Source organism: Gallus gallus, chromosome 1, assembly GCF_016699485.2.
Source record: "Gallus gallus isolate bGalGal1 chromosome 1, bGalGal1.mat.broiler.GRCg7b, whole genome shotgun sequence".
NCBI classification, from domain to species: domain Eukaryota; kingdom Metazoa; phylum Chordata; class Aves; order Galliformes; family Phasianidae; genus Gallus; species Gallus gallus.
The window spans coordinates 137,098,013-137,124,620 of NC_052532.1; the positions used below are offsets into that span (position 1 = coordinate 137,098,013).

Sequence of the window (26,608 nt, forward strand, 5' to 3'; positions counted from 1 at the left end):
ATAACGTGACGGCACTTCCTGTTTTAGCCAGAGTAAACATTGTCTGGGATTATACACTGAAGCAAAGTATTCAAGCATAAATCCTTCTAATAAATGATTTTTAGCTTCTAACTCTACTTGAGGTCACAGGGTTAGTGTGGATTGAGAGCATTAAAGAGCATTCCTGTAGGACCCGTGTTTGAAAGAGGCACATGAATTTTGAGATCTGTGAGTTGTTGCCACCTTGGGACATTGGCAGTACCCCAGACGTCAGCCTTTCCCAGTTCAGCGATGTCCTCTGATGGCAATCATCTGGAGCAGTTAGTTGCTTTTGAGGTAGGTCCCTAAGAGAATACAGTGATGTGTATCAACGAGCTCTTCGATATATACAGTATTTAGTGTAACGTAAAGGCAGATTTCTATGCTGTTTCATTCTGAATGATTGCTGGAATTCCTGTAGCTTCCATGACAGTTACCAACCAACACCAGTGTTAGTGAAGCTTCTGAAGTAACAATGCAATGGGGTGCGATGGAACTTAAAATCACACTTCTCTTTGAAAGTGTTGACTGTTGCTGCAAGAGCAGTGCTTGACAAGGTGATGTTTAGATAGCAGCAGAGGAAGCTGAGGGCATCAAAGTATGGTAGGAATAGAGGAAACTGCAGGGTAAAGGGGAAGTCAAAGGGCCCCAGGTGTTGAAGTTGGGTTTTTTATATTTTCCTTTTTTTTCTTTTTCAATTATTTTTTTCAAGTATAAGGAAAGCTGAGACATGGTACACAATGCGTAGGAAACACTCTTCATTAACTCTATTGTTCGCAGAACTATTTGTTGAGAGGAAGCGATGGCAAAAAGTCTGCCTTTGTATGTGACAATAATGAGAAAATATCTCTTTCCCAACACCATCGTGATGACCTAGAAATCATATTCTCATTGCTGGGTACGTTGTTGTACTGGAGCTTAGCTAGTTATGAGCAAGTGCTTTGCAGAGTTCACATAGCTAAAATCATCAGATGTCTCCTTTTTTTGTTGTTGTTTTCTTTTTCTTGGTGTAGACATTTGACTTGGATGCTACACACTGCGTGTACTGATGGGATAGGGGCTACACAGAATCTCTGAGCCTCTATTGCGTGCAGCCCTTCCTTCCCTGGGGATGCCCAGTAGTGCTCTCTTCTCTTCGCAGCCAGTGGATTTACCAAAATGTAGGACCAGAGTATCTTTTGACATCTCTACCACTCTTTCAGGTTTTGTGGAAATCACTGACTGGTTCTAAAAGTCACCGGGGGAGATTGGCACAATGTAAACAGATAGCATTTTCTCACAGCCTTTATCTTGAGGAGGACAGGCTATAAAGGATGCTGTTAGACTTAAAAGCATTCAGAGAAGAGCTACAGGAGGAACTGAAGACCTGGTAAATGTGTCTTAGGGTGACAGTGTGTTTGATTTATGCAAGAAAAACCTCGAAGTGCTGAAACCTTAGTATGTATTGTACTCAGAGAAGGGACCTTCTGATTGCATGATTACTTATTCTTACCACAGTGACACCCAATGATTGGAAGCTAAAGGCTAATCTAGTGGGAAGCAAGTAGTAAAGCACTTTGTTGTTGTTGTTCATAATCATTAATCAGTGAACAGTTTCCTGTAGAACGCTGTGAGGATGTTTTTATCATTGTGAGTCCTCTGGGCTCGGTCTTGATTTCTTTCAAGAAGGTGCTCTGAGGATGCAGTGAATATTATGAGCTCAGTGCACAACTTGACTAGTTGGCAGATTTAATCACTATAATGAACGAGGTCAGACTGTGCAGTTCTGATGGTTTCTTTTGGTCCACAAGTACAAGGAGATATTTAATGCAAATATGAACTGTTTGTGTAATAACTGGAAGTATAAAGTTGATGTGGGCTACTATTCCATCTGGTTATACCAGAATGCCCACCTGACCATGCCCTCATTTGCATCTTGTTTTTCACTGAGAAGTTCTAAAGTGACAATACACTAAGCATTTTTTTTTTAAAGAGAGCATGCTTTGCATTGTTTCTCATCACCAAAGATCTTAGTGTTGTATCGACAACTGTTTAACTACACTTTGTGAAGTTCTTTCTTTGGGATGGAATATCATGGGTTTTAGCTGAGCACAGGACTCATGACTGGGTTTTCAAGGTAGAACTCCAAATCATAGAATCATAGAATCACTCAGGTTGGAAAAGACTTTCAAGGTCATCGAGTCTAACCACAACCTAACCATACTACCCTAGCTCTAACAACCCTCTGCTAAATCATGTCCCTGAGCACCACATCCAAATGGTTCTTAAACACGTCCAGGGACGGTGACTCAACCACCTCCCTGGGGAGCCTATTCCAGTCCTTAACAGCCCTTTCTGTAAAGAAGTTTTTCCTGATATCCAACCTAAACTTCCTCTGGCGCTACTTAAGGCCATTTCCCCTCATCCTGTCACCTGTCAGCAGTGAGAAGAGACCAGCCCCGCTCTTGCTGTAAGCACCTTTGAGGTATTTGAAGAGAGCACTAAGGTCTCCCCTCAGCCTCCTTTTCCCCAGACTAAACAGCCCCAGTTCCTTCAGACACTGCTCATAGGGCATATTCTCCAAGCCCTTCACAAGCCTTGTTGCCCTTCTTTGGACCTGCTCCAACACCTCAATGTCCCTTCTGTACTGAAGTGCCCAAAACTGAACACAGTACTCGAGGTGAGGCCTCACCAATGCTGAGTACAGGGGCAGGATGACTTCCCTAGTGCTGCTCACCACACCATTCCTGATACATGCCAAGATGCCATTGGCCTTCTTGGCCACCTGGGCACACTGTTGGCTCATATTCAGCTGACTATCCAACAGTACACCAAGGTCCCTTTCCGTCAGACAGCTTTCCAGCCACTCCTCCCCAAGCCTGTAGGGTTGCCTGGGGTTGTTGTAACCAAAATGCAGGACCTGACACGTGGCCCTATTGAAACTCATACAGTTAACCTGTAAATGGGACAGTGTGCAATTGGAAGCTGTCAACGATATGCTTAATGCATTGTTCCTTCTAGGATACCAGCTTTCCCATTCCGGTGTGTTCTGAGTGTGCAGGATACCTCACCTGGTGCTGTATCCCATCCAGCTAGTCAAAGTATTTTGTCTTCTATTAAAATCCCATATCTTCCTCTCTAGACATCTTTTGGGGATTACTCTGTGATGATTCAGGTGTAGGCCCTCAGTTGGAAAAATCTAAATCATTGAATACTTGAAAACAATATATGTATGCATTTTTAAAGGAGAACACATCAGGCAGGATCATTTCAGGTGGGTATTTTCCTTATGTCTTAAAAATACTGGAGAGTCTGAGGGGTCCAGTGCTTCACAGCTGTGTTATTTCAGAGGACAGTACTAAAGGCAGAGTTTGTCTGCATGACTCACTTCGGTGTTTCTGTAGAAAGACCCCAAAACATTGTTCCTGCAGTTTCTGTGTTGTATACACCATGTGATTCTCTAGGCATAGAACACTGTAGCTCATCTCCAGGAGAGATGGTCCCCATTTCTGCTGAGGTCTATAAAGGGGATAGGCTTTAGCAGGAACCAGGAGCACCAACAGCCATGCCTATATACCAGTACTAACCAGAAGAAAGGGCAGCAGTTGACCTAGAAAAGTGTTGCAGCAGCTCTGAAAAGCTACACGTGTATTGCCTTACATGTGTGCTGTTTCAGTGCATCTGAATTGTAGTAATTTTAGCATAATCAAGCGTCACAATGAAGTGGCCTTATAGGACCAGGGGAGAAATTCATACATATAAAGTCAACATACTGTGACAGCTGTTTTTTACATGAATGGTTTATGAATTCTATTTAATCTCTCCTCTTGCCAAATCAGAGACATCAAGGAATATTTTTTTTAGTTAATGTCCTGGGAAAGTTTATTACAAACTTTGTCTTTTGATAGCTGTGATGTTTGTGCATCTTGGAATGAATAGCTCTATGTGCCTTGCTGGAAAAATTGAGATAAATTGAACCAAGTCTGATCTGTCTTTCTGTTTGGATAATGAGAAAAGACTCTACAGCTGTGTTTCTTGGCTGCCCCTCACAAACTTGGTGTACCTGAATACTGATCCAAATTTAAGAGTTTTAATGTGTCTTATCTTTTAATAAAAAGTAGTTTTTCAGAATAGTGATTTCACAGTTAGATGTGTGATACTGTATAAGTTGTATGTAGGTTTTGTTGTTGTTTTTCTTCTCTGTTTGGTTCTGCACGGTCTGTAATCACAATGGGATGGATAAGTTAAGAGTTTTTTTTAGCTAACTAAATCTGGACAGTATCATGTTATCAGTAGTATATCTAGAATTCTACTTACAAGAGACCATTTTCATGAGAGCTGTGACATAAATCACATAACCTTAGTCCAGGTCTCTTATCAATATGAATTCAGTGCATCAACATTACTTTGGGACTTGGTTGGCAGCTTAACTGATGTCAGGTTTCAGTAGAGGTGATGAATCAGCTTAATTTCTACTCCCTAATGCAAGTACTGCATCTGAAAGAAAGATCAAAACCTTTTAATTAAATACTGTTAATCAAGATCACACATCATCTGATTATTCATATAAATGAAGTCAAAAGTTGTTCTGACCTGTTTCAAGTTATGTTTTTAAAGTATTAAAAGTTGGACCTATCTCAGGTGTGTCAAGGCATGCCAAACACAGAAGGTTGTAGCCTCCACGTAGATTGAATAACTACTGTTTAATTTGTTTTGACATGTGAGTTTATTTGATCTCTTCATTTAGAGAGGTGTCTTTGCTGCTAAGTTAACGCTACATACATTTAATTAGGTAGAAAAATGGTATAAGAGTCTGCATGAAAGAGTCATGCAAAGATTATTTAGTAGAAAAAACATTATATTTGGAGTAGAAAGTACTGAGAGGAAACTTGCTGGGCATTCAGTCTGTCAGTGACCTGGCTGAAGTCATCTCATTCCCATCCCTTGCCTTCCTGTGCTCTCCCTCGTGCCCCACTGTCACCCTAAGAGTTGTTGAGATTTGATCCAGTAGGATTACTGCGCCCCATGGTCAAAGGGTGTTGTTGGCATGAAATTTCGATGCTTTTCTCCTACATGTTCTCTTAAGGCTCTCTTAACTGGGAGAGACAGAAGTCTGTCTATTAAGGTTGCATACCAGCATGTCAGATCTTTTTTTTTTTTTAAATTAATGTTACCATCTGTGACCAACATGGGATGGCTGTTTGACTTGACTATACTTGCCACCTAGGAAGAAATCCTTACTCACCAATTAGGCAGAAAACCTTTAGGTAAGTTAGGGATGTGCTCCTTCTGTTGTGCTCTTTTCTTTGCTTCTTCTAGTTGAATACTTCCCTTCTTGTCTCCTGCAGGGATCTTAGTTTCTTCTCTCTGCCTTAAGTTCTGCAAGGCTTGTGTCTCTCACCTCTTTTTACTTACCACATAATCAGATCCCTGTCAGTAGACTCAAAAGCTCTTTCTTTGAGTGATTCCTAAATTGCTTTCTTGGTAACTTCTGCCCTGCCGTGTATCACACTTTGTCTGTGAATGAATTTCAGTCATTCCAAAACTAGCTTCTTTATTTTGTCATCCATCTTTTTGTATCATTATCAATCTGTCTAATGTTTGGAGATGTTTGTGGCCTCAGATGACTGGTGGAGGGGAAAATCAGGACACGCTTATGCAGCTTATTTTGTTTGCTTATGTGTTCATGCATGGACTCAGGGATATCCATGAGTGTCCTGAAAGGTGTTTATGCCAAATGCAAGTAGTTCCTTCCTGGATGCAGATTAAACTTCAGCAGTCAAGTCAAAGATCACTGCAGTTTGCTTTCCATAAGCCCTGCGTATCCCGTACAGCAGACAGTGCATTTTCTTGAGGCCAACTGGTGTTACCTTCGGTGTCACTAGCCAGCTTTATTAAGCAGGCTATAACTGTCATGCTATGTCTCAGACTTGCATGCTGTGTTTTGGTGTTTGGTCTTCTTTCCTTCCTTATCTGCTGTACAGACAGTATCTCACTTCTTCCATTTCGTATTGCCTTAGGCTACAGTCAGCTGAGCTAAAGCTGTTGTTGAGGCTCTAATCGTTGTCAAGGCTGCATATCATAATTGTAATCATTTTGTGCTTTCCTCTTTACATTCCTCACCATGCTGCTTTCACACAAATGCTTCTGCAGCTGCCTTGATGTATTGACCTGTTCTTTGGCTTCCTGCCGTACTGTATCAAATTGAATTTTTTTTTTCTTTCCTTCCAAGAACCAATATAGTTCTGTCATTAGGCAAATTCATCCTCTCCTGTTAGCGCCTACTCCTTTGTGTTGTTCTTCCCTTATCATTTTTGCATATGAACTGCTTTTCTGTAACTTATGTTTGAATCTTCTGTCTCCTCAGAAAATCTGTGTGGGCTACAAAACTCTCCTCCTCATTACTTACCATTTCTCTTTACTCTCCCATAGCTCAGCTCTTGCTCCCTGCTAATAATTGAGGCTGCAAGTCAGAGAACAAGGCAGGAGGAAATGCTGATGTCAGTGCCAGTAACAGTCACTAAATCAGTGCAATTCAGAATTTTGGCAAGCTTGTGTCTTTGCTGAAGCCCTCGGGGCACTGTCACTGAAGATATTTTTTATTTTATTTTTTTAAATATATGAACCTAACTAAAAATGTTTCTGAAGTGGCTTTTAGGGAACTTGCAGCTCTTCTGTAATTGTCTCATAAACTGGATGAACTGCTAATGAATTAACTCCTTGTCCTGTGAGAACAGTAGGGCTAACACCCACTTTTTATCCTGTTTTCTTTATTTAGTACAGAGTACAGATGGTGCTCTGCAAATGTATGGTTTCAGAAGTCTTTCTATAACTGATATTGGGAAGCAGTTTTGATGGTTCAAATTGTAGAACAGCTCCCATATTAATAGCAGAGAAAAGTCCATGTGATTTTAAACTATTAAGAAATGTTTAGACTTACACTGACGTGATCCATTTTTTGCAGTTTATTTGAAGTGATCATGGTTTGAGCAATACATATATATCAACGGTATGTTTAATAAAATGATTTTTTGCAGTGCCTTTTGTTTTTCTGTAGTATCTCTAATATTATTCACTTCAGCTTGTGAAACGGGGGCTGCCCTCCCTACCTTTTCTTTGTGTTCTAGATATTATTAGTTGGCCTTGTATGAATATTTGTTCCTGTTTTGCTTCAAAATGTCCCCAGTAAATATCTTAGAAATGAATCGTTGCTCAAACCCAAACAATTAAATCCTCTTCCTCTGCTCTGCCTGAAGGAAGTTGCCATTAACAGTCCTGTGGTAGCAAGAATTATGTGTGTGTGGCAGAAGTGCTGCACATATGGAGTTTTCCAGTTAAAGCCTAAAGCTCATTGGGGTGCTGCAAAGACAGTTTCAAGGTTCCTGTTGTGCTTTTGGTGTGGAGGCTTTGGAGGGTATTTTAGAAAGGAAAACCAAAGTAGTTGTCTGCATAGCCTGTTCCTGTGTCTTGGATAAACTCTATCAAGATTTCAGGGGGTGAAATGGAGGTGATTTTGAACGTACAACATGTTATGTATAAATGTTTCAGAGCTAATGTATTAAAGGCAGGACAGCATTTATTTTAAGCAAATTCACACCGAGTGAAAAGCTTGTCCCAGGTACAGTTTTGCAATATATTTGAAAATGGCAGGATTTCACTTAGTGCCCCAGATCCGTGAGGCAAAGTGAATCGCCACATGAATAGCAAAAGTGGCTCCAATTAAGCTCCTATTAACTCCCTCAGAGGTTAAGGGGATGGCATGTGTTTTATTGTTTGTAAGCCAGAACACATTTGTTCATTAAAAAAACACAAACAACAAAACTCCCTAAAGGAGAGTGGTTTTCCTGAAGAGGCAGTAAAAGAGATGGAGAGGCACGCTTAAGAGAAGCAGTGTGGCTGAGGATTCATTAAAGGCTCTGGCTTCAGATTTACTGGAGAGATGGAGAACTGTAGTGCAGAAGTTGGCTTGAAAAATTAAAATGATAAAAGTGAGTAATGATGTGTTTCGTTCAGGATTGCTGTATCTATTGGGACTTTGTCCCATCCTTTCCCAAAGTCACTCTAGCAAGCACAGCCAATGGTCATCAGACACTATGTAGTACTGTAGCATACTGTGTTAGAGCAGGACGTAAGATGAAGGTGAACCAGGACACATCACTGTGCGCTGTAGATAATTTCTGGTATGTTGGAATCACTTCCAAAGGCAGCTGGTCGATTCCCAGTGTGGAAAGCAGACAGGTGAAAAGCATACTAAGAAACTGATGCTTGAAACTAACTTTGGTAGAAGCAGACTTCCAAAAGAATAAGTACTTTTGAAATCATCTCTTACTAGTGTTAACTTAGCAGGAGTGGACATTACCTTTTGGCTTCAAATGTTCATCCAGAGGATATAGGGCTGGACTCATATGTTGATGCTGTATTGTTAGCATCCTTATTCCCCAGGGACATTGTCAAAGCATTGCCCATGTATGGGTTGGTATGGAAACTTTCAGAACACTGAGGCATAATTGCTATAGCATTTTAGATGGTGGATGCAGAGTGTAATTTATCACCAGTATCAAGTAAATTGTGAAAATGTGTGCCTTGTTCCAGAAACCATAGGCTGCTCAGTTTGCATAGTGTCAGAAATGTTCTGTGTTTGTTCTGTCCTCAACACAGATCCAACAGATTGCTATTCAGAAGCAAACAGTTTAAGATAGAACGGTTGGTCCGACCAAAAACCCAGGAAGCTCTGAGTATGTCTGATAAAGAATTACAAGTGCAGTCGTGCTGTGATACACCCTCCCGGCCTCCAGAAATTTATGATTCAGGGAATTCCTGAGCTAGACGTAGTATCTTCGTGCATAGTAGTTGTGGAGGCAGATGCATCCAGATAAAGCCACTTTAAAGCACATGAATATGACTGGCTTAGCAAGGTCTTGGTCCCATGCAGATCAAGGGAGTAAGGAGGAGGCATTGGAACAGTTCCTGCTTGTGGTGCAAGAAGGAAGTGATTCACAGGCCTAAGAGCAGCAGCCATATACCAGCATAGCTATGAGATTGGCCAAGGTGTGCTTGGAAGTCTGTCGTGCAATGATAACTGCAAAGTCATCATGCAAGTCTGCACTGAAAGAAAAAGGACACTCAAAAATGAACTGAATGTGACACGTTTGGTTACCCCAGAAAAAGTACTGAGTGGTTTATGTGTTGCAAGATGATCCCATGTTCAGTAGGAAAAAAAAAATCTAGAGAGAACTAAGAAAGTAAGTCACATACTCTGAACTTTAGAATGTCCCTTAGCATGTAAGTACCTAACCGTAAGCCAAAGATGCATTCTTGGGATCACAGTCATGACAAATCTGCCACAAAGTCGTCTTTTAAGTTGATAATTCTCAGTCTAGTCAGACTTGCTGCACAAAGCACTGAGTATTCAAGTTGTGACTGGGTCACTAGAGCAAGCAAGGAAGGGGAAGTCTCGACTTCAAAATGATTCAGTGAAGAATGTGAGTATAACCAAAACAAACTCAGATGAGACAAAGCATTCAGATAAAGGAACTCTTTATCTCACTCACATGAAATGGTGGAACAAGCAGATGCTCCAAATGAAAAATAATATCTGCTGAGCATTAAGATTTTTCTTAGGAATCTTGTACATATGTGAAAACAGTTACAATACATGGATTATGTTCACTGATAGATTGTGTAGAAAAAGTGTATTTTCTGTTGAGGAATCATAGTGAGAAAACAGTCTGATCTGAGATAAGGGAATGGGAATGCTGTGGGGTTCCTAGGTTGAAGTTGAGGGAAGAGCTGAGCTGACTAGGTACTCTAGAAGTACCTTGGGGAAGTGGTTTGATCTGCAAAGCTGTAAGTGCAGCTGCATCCCTTCTCATTCCTCTTGTCCATGTCTGCCTTTGCATCGGTTGCACATCCTGGCTCCCAAAGATGCTGATGACACATGTGTGTCCCTGACTAATCAGAAAACCTATAACTTTCAAATAATTTCTGTGATTCCAAGAAAGGGGTGTGGAACTCCCACAGACTTGGATTGCTCTGATGTTGCTTGCCTGTATTAGGCCGATCTTGAGGTTGGATCGTTTTAGAGGCTCTCAGAGACTCCAGCCTACAGCTCTTGGTTGGCAGCCCAGAGGCAGGAATGCCTGAGCGTTCAGCTGTGAGCCGCTTAGTCTTTGATGAAAAATCTTCTCTTTTCTCAAAAACTTCTGCCCCTGCCTCTCTCTTGACTTCTGTAATCATGCAATTCAAAGGCAAGGGGACGTGCTCATGATGTGTTTGGGTTTGAGGTTTTCTTTTACCCTCTGGGAATTTTCCAAAGCATATTTAGTCCTGTGAAGGTTTGGTCATGAACCACATCGAAAACTGAAATCTCTTGTTCCTTGAAACCTGTTAATTTTATAAACCACAAGTAAAATATAGCAGGCAGCTGTGTTAAGAGTTTTCCCATATGACCTACCAATAACCTTAGCCCAGCCCAAGCACACGCTAGCTGCAAGGGATTGCTAACCATATCCCAGCTGGCCTGTAGACAACTAATGAGCAGAAACTACCAGTTGGACGGAAAAGGGTCTAGCAGCCACCAGACATTTTCGCTCTGGGGGCTGATGAGTCAACTTGTAATTTGTGAATAAGCTTGATTGCCTAGACTTTTTCATTATCTCGGTACATCTATATTAAATTAATTCTGCAGATGATTTGAGCAAGAGCTCTAATCATTTTTACTGTCTTTTTTCACTGCTTCCTAGTCTATCCACCTCTTCAGAAGAGAAAGTATTATACTTTTTTTTTTCCTCGTAATCCAGATATCAACATTAATAATATGATACCAGTGTGGGAGAATTGGGGCTCTGTTTTGTCTCTGAGTAGCTGTCATTTTGTTCTAGCACTTTTCCATCTTATACATTAAAGCAAGTATTTGGTAACAGACTGGGAGAGAAGGAATGTTAATTTACCTAACAGCTTTCCCATGACTGAAGAAAATGGCCGTAACGAAAGCAGGTCTACAATTACAACTGCTGGTTTCTTACAACTAGGGCATGTTTGTTTTTTGCTGACTTTTATTGCCTTTCCTCACAATACTAAGTAAGAGACAAGAACCAAAATGAACCTTTCTCCAGACATGGCCTTCCTTCCTCAATGTCCTGTCTTCAGTCTTTTGCCTGCTTTCTCCAACATCCTTAAACAATAACTCTTTTAAAAATCACCTGAAAGGCTCTGAATACCATTCATGTCAGTGTCTGTTTCCTGTTTTTCCACACTTTGTTTCTTTCAAGGTTGTTTTTGCTGTTTCTTATTCCCACTGCACGCAGAGAAACATCTCACTCTAAGTCAATCATGACTTTAAGAGAATAGCTGTGTATTCTGATTTATTTGGTTGATTGGTTTGGTTTCTGTTTTTTGGTGTTTTGGGTTTTTTTTCTCCTTTTTTTTTTTTTTTTCCCAGAGAACACAAAACACTCCCCTACTATTTTAAACCCATCTGTGGTCTAGCCTAGATTCCAGGCTGGATGTGGCTCTGGGCAGCCTGGTCTGGTGGTTGGTGACCCTGCACGTAGCAGGGGGTTGAAACTAGATTATCATTGTGGTCCTTTTCAACCCAGGCCATTCTATGATTCTAGAGCTGTTTCTAATATTTGCTGCTGAGCGATGCTTCAAATACAGCATGGTTGTACCAGTGTTACACCTTTCTTGATCAGCAGTTTGGGCATTCCTGAGCAGGAGGAGGCTTCTGGACTGTTATACTTTCACAGCTCCCTGCAAACCTGCAGTTCATTATCTGTGTAATCTCACTTTGAAAGCCTGTGTTCTTTTGGCCTCTGTGACATCCTGTGACAATATGTTTTGCAATCTCATTATGCATTGTGTGGAAAAAGAACTTCCTTTTGTTTATTTTAAACCTGCTGCCTGCTCATTTCATTGTTTGCCCCCTGATTCTTGTTTCGTGAGGAAATGTTCTTCACATCATTCATGATTTTATGAGCTGTTCATGAATGGATAACTTCTGTCTTCTGAGATGAGTCATACAAATATGGAGAGCACACGAAGTCAGGAGTCATTCTGTTTTCTGCTTAGTTTTTTGGAGTGCACCTGATTCAAGATGCCAGTGCCCGGTGTTACTGTGTTCTCTCTGACCAGCTAATGATACTGCTTGTTGATGTAACCATCGGTGACAGCTGAAGTGATGGTGTCAGAGTACTATCCACAAAAAACATAAAGGTTTTTTCTAGGTGGTGGTGTGAGAGTAAACCCTATTGTTGTGCAATATACTTAGAGTATACCTGTGTGTATGGATAACTTCATGCTTTCCAGCATTCAGACACATCTCTGCTTTTATTGTGTAGTGCTCTACGTGTCCTCAAGTTTAGACCATGCTGCCTGGGATCCTTTTCTATTGTCCACATATTCTGAAAGGACTGCTTTTATTAAATCAGGAATAATTCTGTCTCTGGACATGCTTTCATTGTGTAACTTTCAAATAACTCTTCCTGTATGGATGAGAGCTGGCTTGGAAACCATTCATGAGCAGTAGAAAATTGGCTGACTGCTAGAAAGCCATTGAGCTAATGTTTCTTTTCAAGGAACTTAAAGGCTGCCTTAAGGAGGTAGTGGAAGGGGGTTGGGTTTTGACGCTGACACATAGTGTGCTGTTCTTCTGTTCACATACGAATGTGTTCAAGGCATCCAGAAGAGTGACCAGCAGGCATGCTCACAGTGTTTCTCTATGAATATAGTGTTGTTGGGATAAAGAGTACTGGCAAAGAAGTGACCTCTCCTGCACTCAGAAGAAAAATCCAGCTGGACCTGACTCTTCTTAAAGACTTTCTGCTCATACTTACAGGTTTTCCGCCTGCACCTCTTGTTACTCTGCCTGAAGGCTGTGGTGTGGAGTTCCCTGTGAATGTTCTTTCTATTCATGCTTACCTTTTTTGAATTTAAAATGTAGCATTTTCCTTTCAAATAGGAATTCTTGGGGACTGCTTGTATTAAGCCAATTATTTAGCCTTTATCCTTTATCCTAGCTCAGGGAATCCAACCGTAAATATAACATACTACTTCCTCTGCCTGCGTGTGGCACCTTAGAGTGATCTTCTGGCTTTTTGTACTTGCTGTGTGAACTTATCTAGATTGGATTAGGGCCGAACTTCCTCTGGTAAAAGTAGATGTCTGTACTGAATCCATCACTGTAGTCATCCCTTTATGTGGAGTAAGTAAAAGTTCTGTGGTTAAGCTGCCTATGAAGTCCACACCATATGTTACAAAATATTTCCTTTGTGGATAAAGTTGTGGAACACTGTTATTGAATTTTGTCTACTGATTATTATTATTATTACTTTTAAATCAAAGTTGCTGTCACTGAAAGCAGTGAAATGGATCTTAGTGTTCTGCTGATTTCATAGCACCCATCAGCGTGCCAGGTACTTCACTCTGCTAGAGTAGTGCTACTCCTCTGTTTGAAGCAGAACTTGTTTCAGGAGGGAGAGCCCTGGCACTAACCTCTCTGCTTTTATTTTCAATTTGTGCTGCATTCCTCAGTAGGTTTTTGCTTTATGGAATATTTTTTCATTGCTTGTGGTTTGTTTGTTTTTTTTTTTTTGGTTTTTTTTTGGTTTTTTTTTTTCCAAAGCGATGTTGAAATCAGAGTGCGAAAGTACAGATTTCTCACCTTGGCTTGCAGGAGAAACCCATTTGTTTTGTTTTGTCCCTGCAGTGTCTGTTCTTTGACTTCTGCAGTGGAAAGCTGCTGGATGTGTTTCTTCTTTCTCTTTTGTTTTTTAAAAGTTTAATGGAGAAAGACGGGTAAGGCATGCTGTCTGTGGGACTACAGTTAATGTAGCCTGTGCCAAATGTTGTCCAAAGAGTGGAGGCCTTCATGGATGTGATTCTGATAAATTATTTGACTACTGCAGGGATATGTGTGTGTGATTTTTCTTTTTAATTCTTTGTTACAGAAATAAATTCTGGTTAATAAATTGGTAGAGACTTTTCAAGTGTTGACAGCTCCCATCTTGACAGCATACTCTTTTTTTCATGAACGTTAAGCTGTTCTACTTGAACAGTAAGAGTCCTTCAAGTTAAGGTTTCTCTGCAATTTAACTTTAATTTTGTCCATGCTAAAGTTATTATTTAAGACCAAAATACATTCTCAAGTTTTAGTTACATATTAGAGGCTTGTGCTTAGCTACATTTCAATTCTCTAGTAAAAGATATTGTGAAAATGGAGCAGGATAAAGATGCGTTGCTTTTATTTTCATTCCAGTCTCTTCCTGTTTTATTAATCTGTTTGCTTTTTTTTTTTTTCTTCCTCTAACAGAGTTTTAGAATGCCAAGGCCTTCCCATTGTGAATGGGCAGTGTGATCCCTATGCCACGGTTACCTTAGCAGGACCTTCCAGGCAAGTATTGCTTGTTCAAAAACTTCCATTTCATAAGGATATTTTCTGTTTCATCTAGAAATCTCTATTCTCAGGTAGATGGAATATTTAGACAACAGTGAAATTAAGTATTTATGTGTCTATGTATGAACTACTAAGGCTTACTCAAGTAACTAATTTGAGGCTTACTTCGGTTTTGTTTTATGTAAAGGTCTGAATAATCCCTGAATAATTTGAATATCTTGGAGTATGTAATTTGTGGTTAGGTTTAATTTGTGCATCTTCTCACCTCACAGTTGGAGGCCATTTCTTTTAACTAATTTATTGCCTAGTTTTGGGCAAGGACAGAAGAGAAAGCTGAATACCTTAACATCTTGCAGAATGTGCACGTTTGTATGTAAATATTTAGGGTCTTCTATGCTTTTGGGGTGGGGCAAACTAAGGTATATGTAGAAAACCCTAGGTAGCTCAGTCCTTTAATTTGTATGTGTGGATACAATAGCATGGATAAAATTCTAGATTCTGCATGATAATATTCAGTTTAAATACTGGATTAAATTTTCCTGCTCTTGTACAGAATTTCTCATGCTGTTGGATGTAACGGTTTTGTTTCTGTTTATGTAGGGGATCACCTTTTATGTCTGTAACATACTAGAAAAAAATCACAGCTCTCCTCTGAACTCCAAGAATCACATTTTGTAGCATAGGCATACCTATAACATTTTACAGTAATTTAATAAAATCAGCATAAATGAGATGCATTCTTGACAAACATCTTATGTGCAGAAGAGTCTTTGAGGCTGGTCTGTATTCCTCATTTTTCCCAGGTGTCCTATCTCATAGGTACCTTAATGAGCAGCGTATTTGAATTGTATGCTTTGACTCTTTCAGCATATGATTTCTTTTGGTTGGTACCAATTGTTAATGACTGAAACTTTATGGAGATCTCTTGACTAACTGTAGTGTCCTTGAATGTCCAAACTTGCCTCTCTTCATCTGCTCCCCCTCCCCTGCCCAGTCTGGATAATGTATGACAGCTGATAACATACTTCTCTTTAAAATAAGGTGCACAGCTCCATCTTTTTCCTATCTGTTTTTGTTTCATTTTCTGTTGGAGAGAGAAGGCTTGCCTCCTATCTTCAGCAAGCAGCATGCAGCTTATTCCTATCCAGTGCTTTAATTGCCCAATAATTGCGCCTGCCTTAATCGTCTCCCATTCTACATCCTGCTTCCCAGTCCCCTCCCTGATGGGCTTATCAGTAAAGAGGTTGATTGGCAAGTGTGACTGATGAGATGGGATAGGCAATCAGCCCCATGTCCTGCAGGCGATTAGTCTCTTATCTCTCATCTCCTCCTAGGAACAGTGAGGTATTTTTAATCTGTGTATCATTCTCTTCCCTGGCTTTTTCATTGCCTCCCTTTTTAGGAGGGGGAAAGCTGCTTTTGCTACTGTATTTTATGCAGCGCCAAGCATTAAAATATCAACAAATGCTCTGTTGTTTATTCTGTAGTTTGTACTTACAGAGCCAACAGATCTCTCAGCTGGAGCTGCTTCTGGGAAAGCACTGTATACTTCTGGGCTGGACCTTTCAAATCATACTGGAAGTGTGTAGCTGCAGTATACATATAACCCAGCTTTGCTTGCCCACTGTATATGTATGCATCCAATTAATAAAAACAGTCACAAGCTACCTAAGCGGCTTTGCTGCGTGAGAAATGGGGGATACATTCTGGAATGAAATGATTAGTGGGTCAGTTTTCCACTTGGTTGGTGCAGCTCTCCATCTGTGTCTGTTTTATCTGTGCCTGGCTTTTGCTGGAGAGCTTCAGGGGAAGATGTGACACAGGACAATACGGTTTCTCACTTGTACGTAACTAGAACAAATTAAGCATAGGTTTGTAGCATTTGATAATCATCAAACAGCTGTTGGCTGATGTGGAATACATTGGCTGGCTCTAGCCCATTAGCGAGCAGTTAGATGTCTGTATTCCAAAATGCAGATACAGGTGGGTGATGCTGCCCAGAGACAAATGAATGAGCGGTGATAAAGTTTGTCAGGCCTATTCCCCAGTGGTTTGAGGGAAGTCTGCCACGCGTTGTTCCTACAGAGCAGTAGAAATTAGAGACCTCTGCTCAGCACTGCTCGCTGTAATTCAACAACAGACCATTTACTGGGGGCTGATGTGGCTGCAGGGAAGAGAGTGGTATATACCAATTAAAATCTGACTTTTTAAGTTTATAAAAAGCGAGGCTTTCAAAAGAAGCCTGAAGACCTTCTGTGCTCTGCTGTTCCTTTGAAAAACTTCTTCATTCTTGTGAGAAAACGTTTTTTTTTTTTTTGATTGTTTAACACCACTGAAAAGCATTCATTGATTCCTCAGGCTAAGGTTATAAAATATAAAACACAGAAATATCTGTATCAGTCCTCCTGACTCCCGTGCTCTTAGGGTATGAGAAATTCTTGAGCTGACTCTCCCCTCAAATATTGTTGTTCAAAGCTCCATTCCTGCAAGCCGTCTTGTTCAGATATCAGATGCTGCTGGATCAAGAAAGTAAGAACATCAGAGTTCAAGGACGTAGTTTAAGAAAGGATAGCAAAATGTGATTACTGCCACTTGAGAAAAAGAGGCTGCAGTGAATCCTCTCTTAAACGCATGTATGTTTGTATGCCTTGCTGTGCTGGTGCCACATGGCATGCCAGTTTTACCAAATGAGTGACCATTTGTTCCTCAGTGGCTCTGTTCTGAGATCATTCTTCTGCTGATGTTTTCTTACACTTTTTTTTCTTCTCTTTATTCAGATCGGAAGCCAAAAAGACTAAAGTTAAAAAGAAGACCAACAATCCACATTTTGATGAAGTGTTTTATTTTGAGGTTGGTATTTCAAAGGAATGGGTGATAAGCTGAAATACTATACTGTAGATAGTTGGCACGGGATCCTGCCCCATGTTGTGCCAGCTGTCTTCTTTGAAGGCTGTTTCAAAGCAAAGTGCAGGGGAAAGAAGTATCCAGGGGCAGACTAGATGTCTGCTGAGGCAGCAGTACATTGCTTCAGCCCAGGTGCTGTGAAGGAGAAGCTTCAACGTGGGCACTTCTGAGTAGCAGGCTTTACTCAACCCAGGTGTAACTCAACCCAGATGAGTTTTGAGAAAGGAGTGTTAAGAATGGGCTTTTATATATGTATATTTTTTCTAGTTTGTGGTTTTACAGCAGCTCCACCCTTCTTTTCCAGCCAATGGGAGAAAAGTTGTCTCAGAGGAGCAGTGAAAACCATAGAGGAAAGATGCTTTTTAATGTTTCAGCAGTCTGCCAGTCTGCTGTAATACTGTGTGTATTACTGCTGTTCTACTGCTGTAATACATGTGTAATAGCACACGAAGCCCCTACAACTTTATCTAACACAGAACGTTTTCAACAGGACCAGTTAAGACAAAGTATAACTTTTAAAGTGTTGGTTTTGGTTCTTTTTGGCAAAAGTAATTGTGGTGTGACCTTATGTATATGTGCATGTGTTTGTAATATGGATGCCTCTTGAAACTTTTCGTTCTGTCTATAAGGTATGTGAATCTTTTATTTTTCTCTTGGACATTTTAGTCTTGGTCTACGCTGAATTGTTCTATTTCATTAGATACCTCAAAAACCTGTGTGGCGTAATTTAATCAGTGAAAAGCCAGAATAATAATACCATGCAGTTGGCATATCGTTGGAAAGCCCTGCTTATTCCTACGTCGTGCATTATCCAGGCTGCATCTGCATCATAAGCTGCTGGCATAAGAATGGTACTCGGGATGTGATTTTGAGAGTTAGTCCTGGGGCACAGGCAGCCGTGTTAGAGAGGAGATGTGAGGAGAGAGGAACCAGACAAGCACTGTTGAATCATGCAGATATGAAGTACATGCGTCCTGCATGCAGTGTCTATGAGGGGCCTTACTGCTATAATCAACCCACTCTGCACACTGCTGTCTTTGCTTAGAAGCTTACAGTTGTACCAACTGATGTGAAGTCTGTCATACGAACAGCAGTGCACTTTTGTTGACGTATTTGAGGAACAGATACTCAAGTACTTTATTGGCACTTTCTTGCTGCCCAAATGTGTGGAAGCCCTGAGGCTTGGTCAGGATAATCTTTCCTTCAGTAATCCATCAAATCTCCTCCTAGGATGTAAGTTCACTGCAGCCTCACCTTTGGCTAGCACTGAGCCCTTATGGGGCTGACCTGACTCACGTGACTGTGGAGGTGCTGCACTGAGTGGGGAGGAGAGATTCCCATGGTATTGAATACTGAAACTGCACTGCGTTGTCTGTATTCAGGATTTCAGTCTGTCACCTGTTCCAGAGCTGCAGCCTTTGGCAGTGAAACAGGAGTAATGCTCTGTGTTAATAAACTAGAATGGGCTTCCTGATTTTCATCACAGGCAGTTCTGGAGGTGTCTGACAGCGAGAGCTTTTTAATGAGCCTAATCAAGGAATTCAGCTTGTACACCACAAAGCTTCACCTGTCTCATTCCTCTGCCTTCTGTGTGCTGCAGAAACAGTGAACATTTGGCATTTAAACACTGAACTTGGCAGGTGGTGCCAGATGGGGAGAGGGAAGAGAGGAGCAGAAAGCACCTTCCAACTGGAGCTGTGGAAGGGGGCTGGTGGCTTGCTTTGCTTGCTGTTATGCTAAGAGCTGAGTTGCTTGCAAGTATCTGCAAAAGCAAAACTGGAACCCATACCCTCACTGTTCTTCTAACTCAGAGTAAAGGGTTTTCTGTGTGGGTAAGGACAATGCTTGGACAATGTCTGAATCAGCCAGAATAAACACACCCTCGGTGCCGACAGAGCCATCATAAATTTATGTCCTTTTGAGTAGTTAGTGTATACCGGGCTAAATGTCTCCAAGGAACAAGGCTCAGTAGCACTGCTAGGGCTGGGAAATACATTCACTAATGAGACGTGGGCAGACCTGTAGCTAACCTGATTCCTGTGGAGCTGCACAGATTCATGCTGTTGACAGACCGATCATTTACTGCTTCCAAACAGTTTCATCAGCTTTCCTGCAGTCTGCTAGCACAGCAGTTGGCCATGGCTCTAAGGAAGAAGAAAATCTGTAAAAGTCAGTGAAGACTTGCATTCCTTTCTGCAGCAAAATAGATTTAATTAGCTAAATGGAAAATAGCTTATGATTGGTTTGGAAGATTTAAGGGCTTCCTTAAGGGTGCTACAAGTGAAACTTGCACCTGATGGTTTGGAGCCATTTTCACCACCGCTTCAGCTGCAGCACTGAAGAGGCTTAGAGTTCTGTACACAGCTACAGGGAAATCTCCCACTCATGAAGAAGGAGGTAGTGCTGGGAGCCTGTTTGCAAACCCAATTGTGCTAAAAAGAATGAGCAGCTGATAAATAAGCTTGTCAGCTTGCAGTCTGAGCTGAAAGTTCCCTAATATCTAATGCCATCCTTGAAACTGATGGACTTCATAGGACTCTCTTTTTAGCATTTTGATTAATCTGCATACTAAGCAGTCAAGCAGATGAACAGAGGGACCTCATGCATGCAGACTCTAGCAAAGCTTCTCAGGAAAGTGTTTACTTGAAATTGGTGTGCCATAAGTTATGCCTTTGCTGTAACTTTTTGTATCTCAGGTCTTACAGGCAATATAACACTACAGTTTGCTTTCTTATTCAGAACTACACCATTAGCTTTACAATGCTAATACAAAACACACAAATTTCAGTTATATAGGATGATTTCATGAAGCCACAGTGAAGGTGGTTGCAAGGATAGGGGGAGAAAATTTGTTCTAAGCTGCTGACGTTGTAGGATGCATTTAAACTGTCATTATATTGGGCTTACAGGTGCATTTCATTTGGTTATGGGCTAGAGCATTTGGTCCACAGTGCTGCTACGGTACCCATGGGTTTATGTGTATCACCTTGAAAATGGAGCCCTCTCTTAAGCGCACGAAAGACTGTTGGGTGTCCAATCTGAAGGTTCTTTTCTCATTTCTCTCTCTCTGTGCAGCTACATCTTTGGCTCTCTTGTTTGTTCTGTCTGCATCTGATGTAACAAGAAGTCAAGTTCGCAATAAGGGCCAGTTTTTGTGAGTGGGAAGCAATAAGCCACATTAGTATTTAGACATACAATAAAGCTGAGCTTCTGTGTGCAACCAAGAGCTGAACCCACACATCATACGCACTTGTGTTTGATCAGTTCCTGCTGTGGTTTCAGCTGGGTGGGGTAGCCTTTTTCTCAAGTTTCTGACACACTATGAAAAAAACAAAAATATCAAAGGCTTTTTTAGATCATGCTAGAAAAGAGATTTTAAGAAATGTTTGTACAAAAGCTTTCTTTTGCTAATGCTCTACACCTGCAGCTTATCTTCCCATTCTTCTCTACCCATGCTTTCCTTTATCGGTGTTGCAAATGTGATTGCTGAAGTATGCACCTGGTTCTAAATTCTGACATGTAGCACCTCTTGGACAATTGATCTGCTCGGTACATTTTGCAGGGGTGTGATAGATTGAATTCCAGGATATCATGACAGGCTGAACTTCCCAGTTTTAATTGGATCCATTGTAAAATGTTTTTAATGGTGGTTTTGCTTTTCACCTCTCTCCTCTTCAGAATGCCTCAGGCATCTGCTGTACAGCTGTACTTAAGACATGAGTATTAATTGCCCTTTTGTTTCCCTTGATGGATTATAAAAGTGGTATTCATTTGCATGATTTTTTTTCTTTTGACAGTGTAAACTCAAAGTACTGTAGTAATATTAAAGACATCCTTTCTCTGGTAAAGAAAGTATGCAGTATTTAGTTACCCTGGAATAAGATTCTTACCACATATGTATAGTGAGGAATCTGCAGTCTACAGGTTTATGACCATGCTCGAATGTTTTCAGAATCAGGGATGAAATCACTGCTGATAGTTGAATGCCACAGTCTTCCAGAGCTTTGCAGAAGTAACACAAAAATGCTTTTCTATCAGTTTAATTTGTTAAAGATTCCTCTTCTTTATTAGGTTACAAGACCGAGTAGCTACAACAAGAAGTCCCAGTTTGATATTGAAGATGTCGATGAAGTTGATAAAATGGAGATTAGGTAATATAAAATACTTTCTACTAATAATCTTCCGAAGTTGTGTACTTTGTAGTAGACTCTTCTTTCAAAATGACAAGCATGATTTCATTGTTGGTGACTCAAAGAGGATTCTTTGTCACTGCATCTGTTCCTTTACCTGCGTGATCCTGTAGATCCTATATGAATTTTTGACAGTTCTGCTGTGGGAGACATTCTCATTATTTTCCTCAATATCTTTTCTCTGTGTGTATAATGTGCATGTGTGTATGCTAATGTGCATGTATCATTAAGTGCAGCCTTCTATGTTTGGTCTCCCCTTTCAACCCTCCCTCCCTCAGTTTCCCAAGTGAGCCCAAGGCGCTGTGATGCTCTTTGTTAAAGGATCTGTTTTCTTTTGTCACTTAATTTTAGCAACCCAGATAAGGTCCTCCTTCCCTGAAAGGAAACTCTTGAGCTGAAATTTTCTCTGGGTCTGAGGCAGTTTCTCTTCTCTTTTTCCTGCCAGAATGTAACCCCTTCTTGTGAGGCTGAGTATGATCCATTGCACAGGAAAGAAGTAACTCTGATTTCAAAAACAAAACAACCCCACCCACCCACTTATTGCTATTTTAAAACTTGCAGAGGCCTGTCAACAGTGTCTGTAGGGATGGGTGAACAGTCAGAGTGGGGAGGAAACAGTAGGGGTTGCAAAGCCTTGTGGTATCTCATGTGTGAGGTACTGTCACATACCTGAAACTTAAGGGTTTAATCCATCTGGTGGTCTGGGTGCACAGTAGGAGGAAACTGCTTTATCCACATACATGCGTGGTGTGATCTTTCTTGAAGAAAGGCATCCCTTCCACTCTTTTCTCTCCAGGTGTTCCCACTGGACAGGCAGTGAGGGCTCCCCCCTCAAAATATTCCCTAGTCTCTTCAGAAGCATGACTGGCAGTAAGGAAAAGAGAGGGGACCAGGCAAGGGGAACAGTACTTATTCCCACCAAGCAAGATGTGTTTATGTTAATGAATGGATGAGGGCTGCCGTGTTGTCCTCTACTTTGCCTATTGACTGCTGGTTCATGTAGCCCGTTACTGTATTATCATGGCACTGCATGACCATTAATAGACGTGTGTTTGCCAGGAGTCTCTGTGAGACAAGAAAGGGCGGTTGTATGCAAGAGACACAAGAGATGTAGATGAGTTTCAAAAAAGTCTTCCATTCCTTAACAACAGCACATCACAATATGATGTGAAGGATTTCTAAAATAGCTGGGAAAAGATTAAGCACTTAAATAATAAGTAAAAGTAGCTAAAGAATTAGTTTTGGTTGGGCAAACTCTTTGCTCAGACAGTTTGTCCCACATAGGACAGAGTGTTTTTGTTTCCAACTCGGGTTCACCTCCCAGCCCCCTCACTTCCTCCGCTCTGTTTTCTGAGAGTTAGATTGCCCCCATGCCCTCTGGATGGATCATACAATTAATGGGTTTGGGGGTTTGTTTTCTTTTTCTCTCCTGAGAAAATACCATTCCACAGGGTACAGAGACAACTCAGTCTCTCATGGTTTTTCTCTAAAGCTATGAAAGTTTCTCTTTTTGAGTGGGTGTAGGAAGTTGCAGGCAGAGCATATCAGCACTAAAGGACCAGATGTTCTGGTGAAATTCATTGTTTCTCCTCCTCCTCTCTGTTGTTCTTTCCTTCTCTCTGTGACCAGTGTCTGACCATTTTAGAATAACGCTTTAGACTCTAGGGTCTTGTGTATAATATTTTCTTTTCATTTTACTTTTACTTACGCTTTATGCTTCAAGCACACAAAACAATAATGTCAGAAATTGCATGCCTGCTTTACTTATTGTACAGCATGCGATCTACCTTGAGTTTTGAGTTCCTCTCCTGCAGAAACATTTTACTCATGTTTTTCTCTAACTGCAGTTGCTGTAGGGCATGCCCTTTGGAAGTGTGTGAGGCTGTGTATGTTTGAAAGTGTTATTGCCAGTAAGCATCTAGAAGGCATTTGCATAAAGTAGAAACCAGTTGCCTGTAAATACTTTGTAAATGCAGAGTTGGACTGTGTGTAAATAACCTTCTCAAAAGATTTATTCCCTCCTGAAGCTGCGTTTAGCTATTTGAATTAGTTTGTAAGATTGCAATCAACTGGATATGGAGAAAGAATAGAGAAGGTAGAATTTTCAAGGACATTTCCTTTCGGGTCATTTTTGCCCTGCAGAAAAAAAATTGTTAAAATATTAGAGTTTGAAGAAGTTAAACTAGCAGGCACGTAACATGAGCTTTTGACATGTCTGGCATATGAAACTTGATGCATGAGACAGTGGTGAGAGATGCAAGGCTCAGGGGATTTATAAGTGACATGCCCTGCACTGGCATAAGGTAGGATAAACCTCTAACAGGACTATCAGTCCTCATTCTATGACAGCCTACTGTGACTTGCTTGAGACTAGGAAGGTGGTGTAAATAGGTCCATAATCAAATGATTTTGCACCTTATCCAGATGACAGTTATAGTTCTCCTAAAAGTCTTCATTATTCAAGAACCTGTGTTTTTCCCCATGCAGACTTTTTTTCCCCAGAGTTTAAGGCATATTCAGACTGTCACTTAGCTGAGAAATTCTTAACTGTGATTGTTTTAAAATAAAAGTGCCTCTCAGAGGAAGCCTTATGATATGTACAGAAGCATCTGTCCTAGGGTTTGAAACCCTTACTCTGAGATGGGTATTGTAACATTTATCCACAAACACCAGTACTTCTACTTTGAATCTGAGAGCAATTGTTTTACATCCTGAATGTTAAAGAGCTCATGAAAGGCAAGGAAGCATCATCTAACAGAACTTTCATGTATGAGGGACCAAGTGACAGAAATTGCATAGATTACAGATAATACATATGTGATACTGTGTGGTAGAACAGTCTTATTATCTGTACAGAACAACTTTAGGTGCAACAAATTAGTAAGCTTGACACGGTGAATCTTCCCAGAAGCTAGAGCATTGGGAATTCAGCCTCACTCTTTAAACTGCCACTTACACTGCTGGTAGATGAAATTAGCCAGAGACTGAAGGTCTCTGCGCTTTTTTTGCCATGGTATTCATTTTATCTGTATTTTTTCCTTTATCTGGGATATACAGAGAGCCGCTGGATCTTTATCAATATGGACTGTGGAAACAATACAGATGAGGAAAAGGTATTCTAGATGATTTTTCACTGGTGTTTCATGGAGATGAGTTGTAAGGCTCCAGAAGTCAAACTTAGCCTCTTAACTGTTTGAAAACCAGTATTGTACGGTGTTGGAACTTTCTAACTCCTGGGCTTGAGGAGAAAAACCCAGCAAAATTAAAATAGAAGTTTTGTTTACTCCTTATGACTCTTTTAAAATTACTTCTTTTTATTGCAGAGTTGATCTCTGGAATGCCAGTAACTTGAAGTTTGGAGATGAGTTTCTAGGAGAACTGAGACTTCCTTTGAAATTTCTGCGACAGTCTAGTTCTTATGAAGCATGGTACTTGACATTTTTCTTTTGGAGTATAAGTAGAAACATATGTTTGCTGTGAAGTCTTTGAATAATTACTGCTATGTGATAAAGTTTAAATGGATTTAATTTGTATCTGTAATTTTGTAAGCAAGCCAAAATGATCTTAGCAGATGTAAGAACAAGAAGTTTTGATAATATGATTAGAGATTTGAGTCTCTCTACGTGTAGCATGTGGGAATTTTAATACACTGGGTTTTTGGTATTATTTACTGCAATTCAATAGCAATGCCAGAATTTTATAAAAATGTGGGGTTTTTATATGTTACATAGGCATAAATCTTAATGATCAGATCTTTCCATGTAGGAGTTGGTGCAAAATACACTAACACTAACAAACGATTCAAAATTCTGATTCAGAACTCTCAAGAAGTTCAATAAATTTATGAAGATTGATTGCATCACTAATCTATATCTTTTATATATGCTTATGTGTAGCCTGAGATAATCTTGTGTTTCAGCACAAACTTTATCTATTTTTGCATTTCAGGTATTTCCTGCAGCCCAGAGATAATGGTAACAAGTCACTGAAACCTGATGACCTTGGTTCCTTAAGGTTAAATGTGGTTTACACTGAGGACCATGTTTTTTCCTCAGACTATTACAGTCCACTTAGAGACCTCCTGCTAAAATCTGCAGATGTTGAGGTAATTTGCTTGTGCTGCTTGTTGTTTACCTCTAATTCATCTTCTCAGCGTTCTCCCTGAATGTTAGGCACAGTCTCCTTGGCACCATAGGTGTATAATTACCAGAATCTTCAACTTCTTCCTTCTTACACACAAGGATCTTGTTAAGCTCTGCATATCCTTCATGATTGTTTTCTGTCCTTACAGAAAAGATCTTTATCTGCACATAGTATGGTGGGTGGAGGCACACCCAGGAACACCAGTGGTTTTAACAGCAGCATATTCTCTGTGGCTTTCTAATTTTACGTGTGAAAATGCAGAGTAAACTTCAGTTTGATCAACTGGTTTTCCTTTATTGGAGAGGAACAAGTTTACTTACGTAATTTAAAAACAAAACAAAGTGAGAAAACAAAACAACCCCAATCAGAAAACCAACTCTAAAATATCAGAAGGATTGACTTAATGTGCCATTGTATATAGTTTTAGTATTTGACTTGGACCTGGGGTTTGAGTGTTGATTTTTTCAGCTCCAGAACTGGTTTCAGTTGTTACTATAATGTGAAAATGAGAAGGTTTATAGTTCTTCAGGTGCTTCCCAGGCAACAGTCACATGCAGTGAAAAGCCAACTGTTAAAAATTTGGGAAAAAGACCGTACTGCAGTAGTTTTTAAATTGCTGCCCTCTTCTGATCAAAACTTAAAGCCAACAAAAACTGGAATGTGAGGCCCAACCATGTTATCTTTAGGCATGTTTTAGGTAACTGACCACTGCAATTGTTATGTGGGTTTATGCACTAAGGAACTAAGGGGAAGAGAATGCAGTGATGCTTGTCCGATAAAGATCTCTCAAAGTTTTTATTTCTTTCTACTCTTCAGCCTGTCTCAGCATCAGCTGCACACATTTTGGGTGAAGTTTGCAGAGAAAAACAGGAAGCAGCCATACCTCTTGTCAGGCTTTTCTTACACTATGGCAGAATCGTGCCTTTCATAAGTGCCATTGCAAGTGCTGAAGTGAAGAGAACTCAGTAAGTATCGACAAACT

The 26,608-nt window shown here is 40.5% G+C and overlaps 1 protein-coding gene across 9 annotated transcripts in view; it reads left to right on the forward strand.

The window, feature by feature from the left end:
• RASA3 (RAS p21 protein activator 3) overlaps window positions 1-26,608 on the forward strand; it is a 174,804-nt gene that overhangs the window by 125,115 nt on the left and 23,081 nt on the right. For all 9 annotated transcript variants that reach the window (XM_046941096.1, XM_046941101.1, XM_046941106.1 and 6 more), the window contains 6 exons: window positions 14,306-14,386; window positions 17,167-17,239; window positions 21,365-21,444; window positions 24,807-24,911; window positions 25,432-25,588; window positions 26,443-26,591. In XM_046941096.1, coding sequence (XP_046797052.1) covers window positions 14,306-14,386; window positions 17,167-17,239; window positions 21,365-21,444; window positions 24,807-24,911; window positions 25,432-25,588; window positions 26,443-26,591 — 645 coding nt within the window. The remainder of the gene's footprint in view (window positions 1-14,305; window positions 14,387-17,166; window positions 17,240-21,364; window positions 21,445-24,806; window positions 24,912-25,431; window positions 25,589-26,442; window positions 26,592-26,608) is intronic.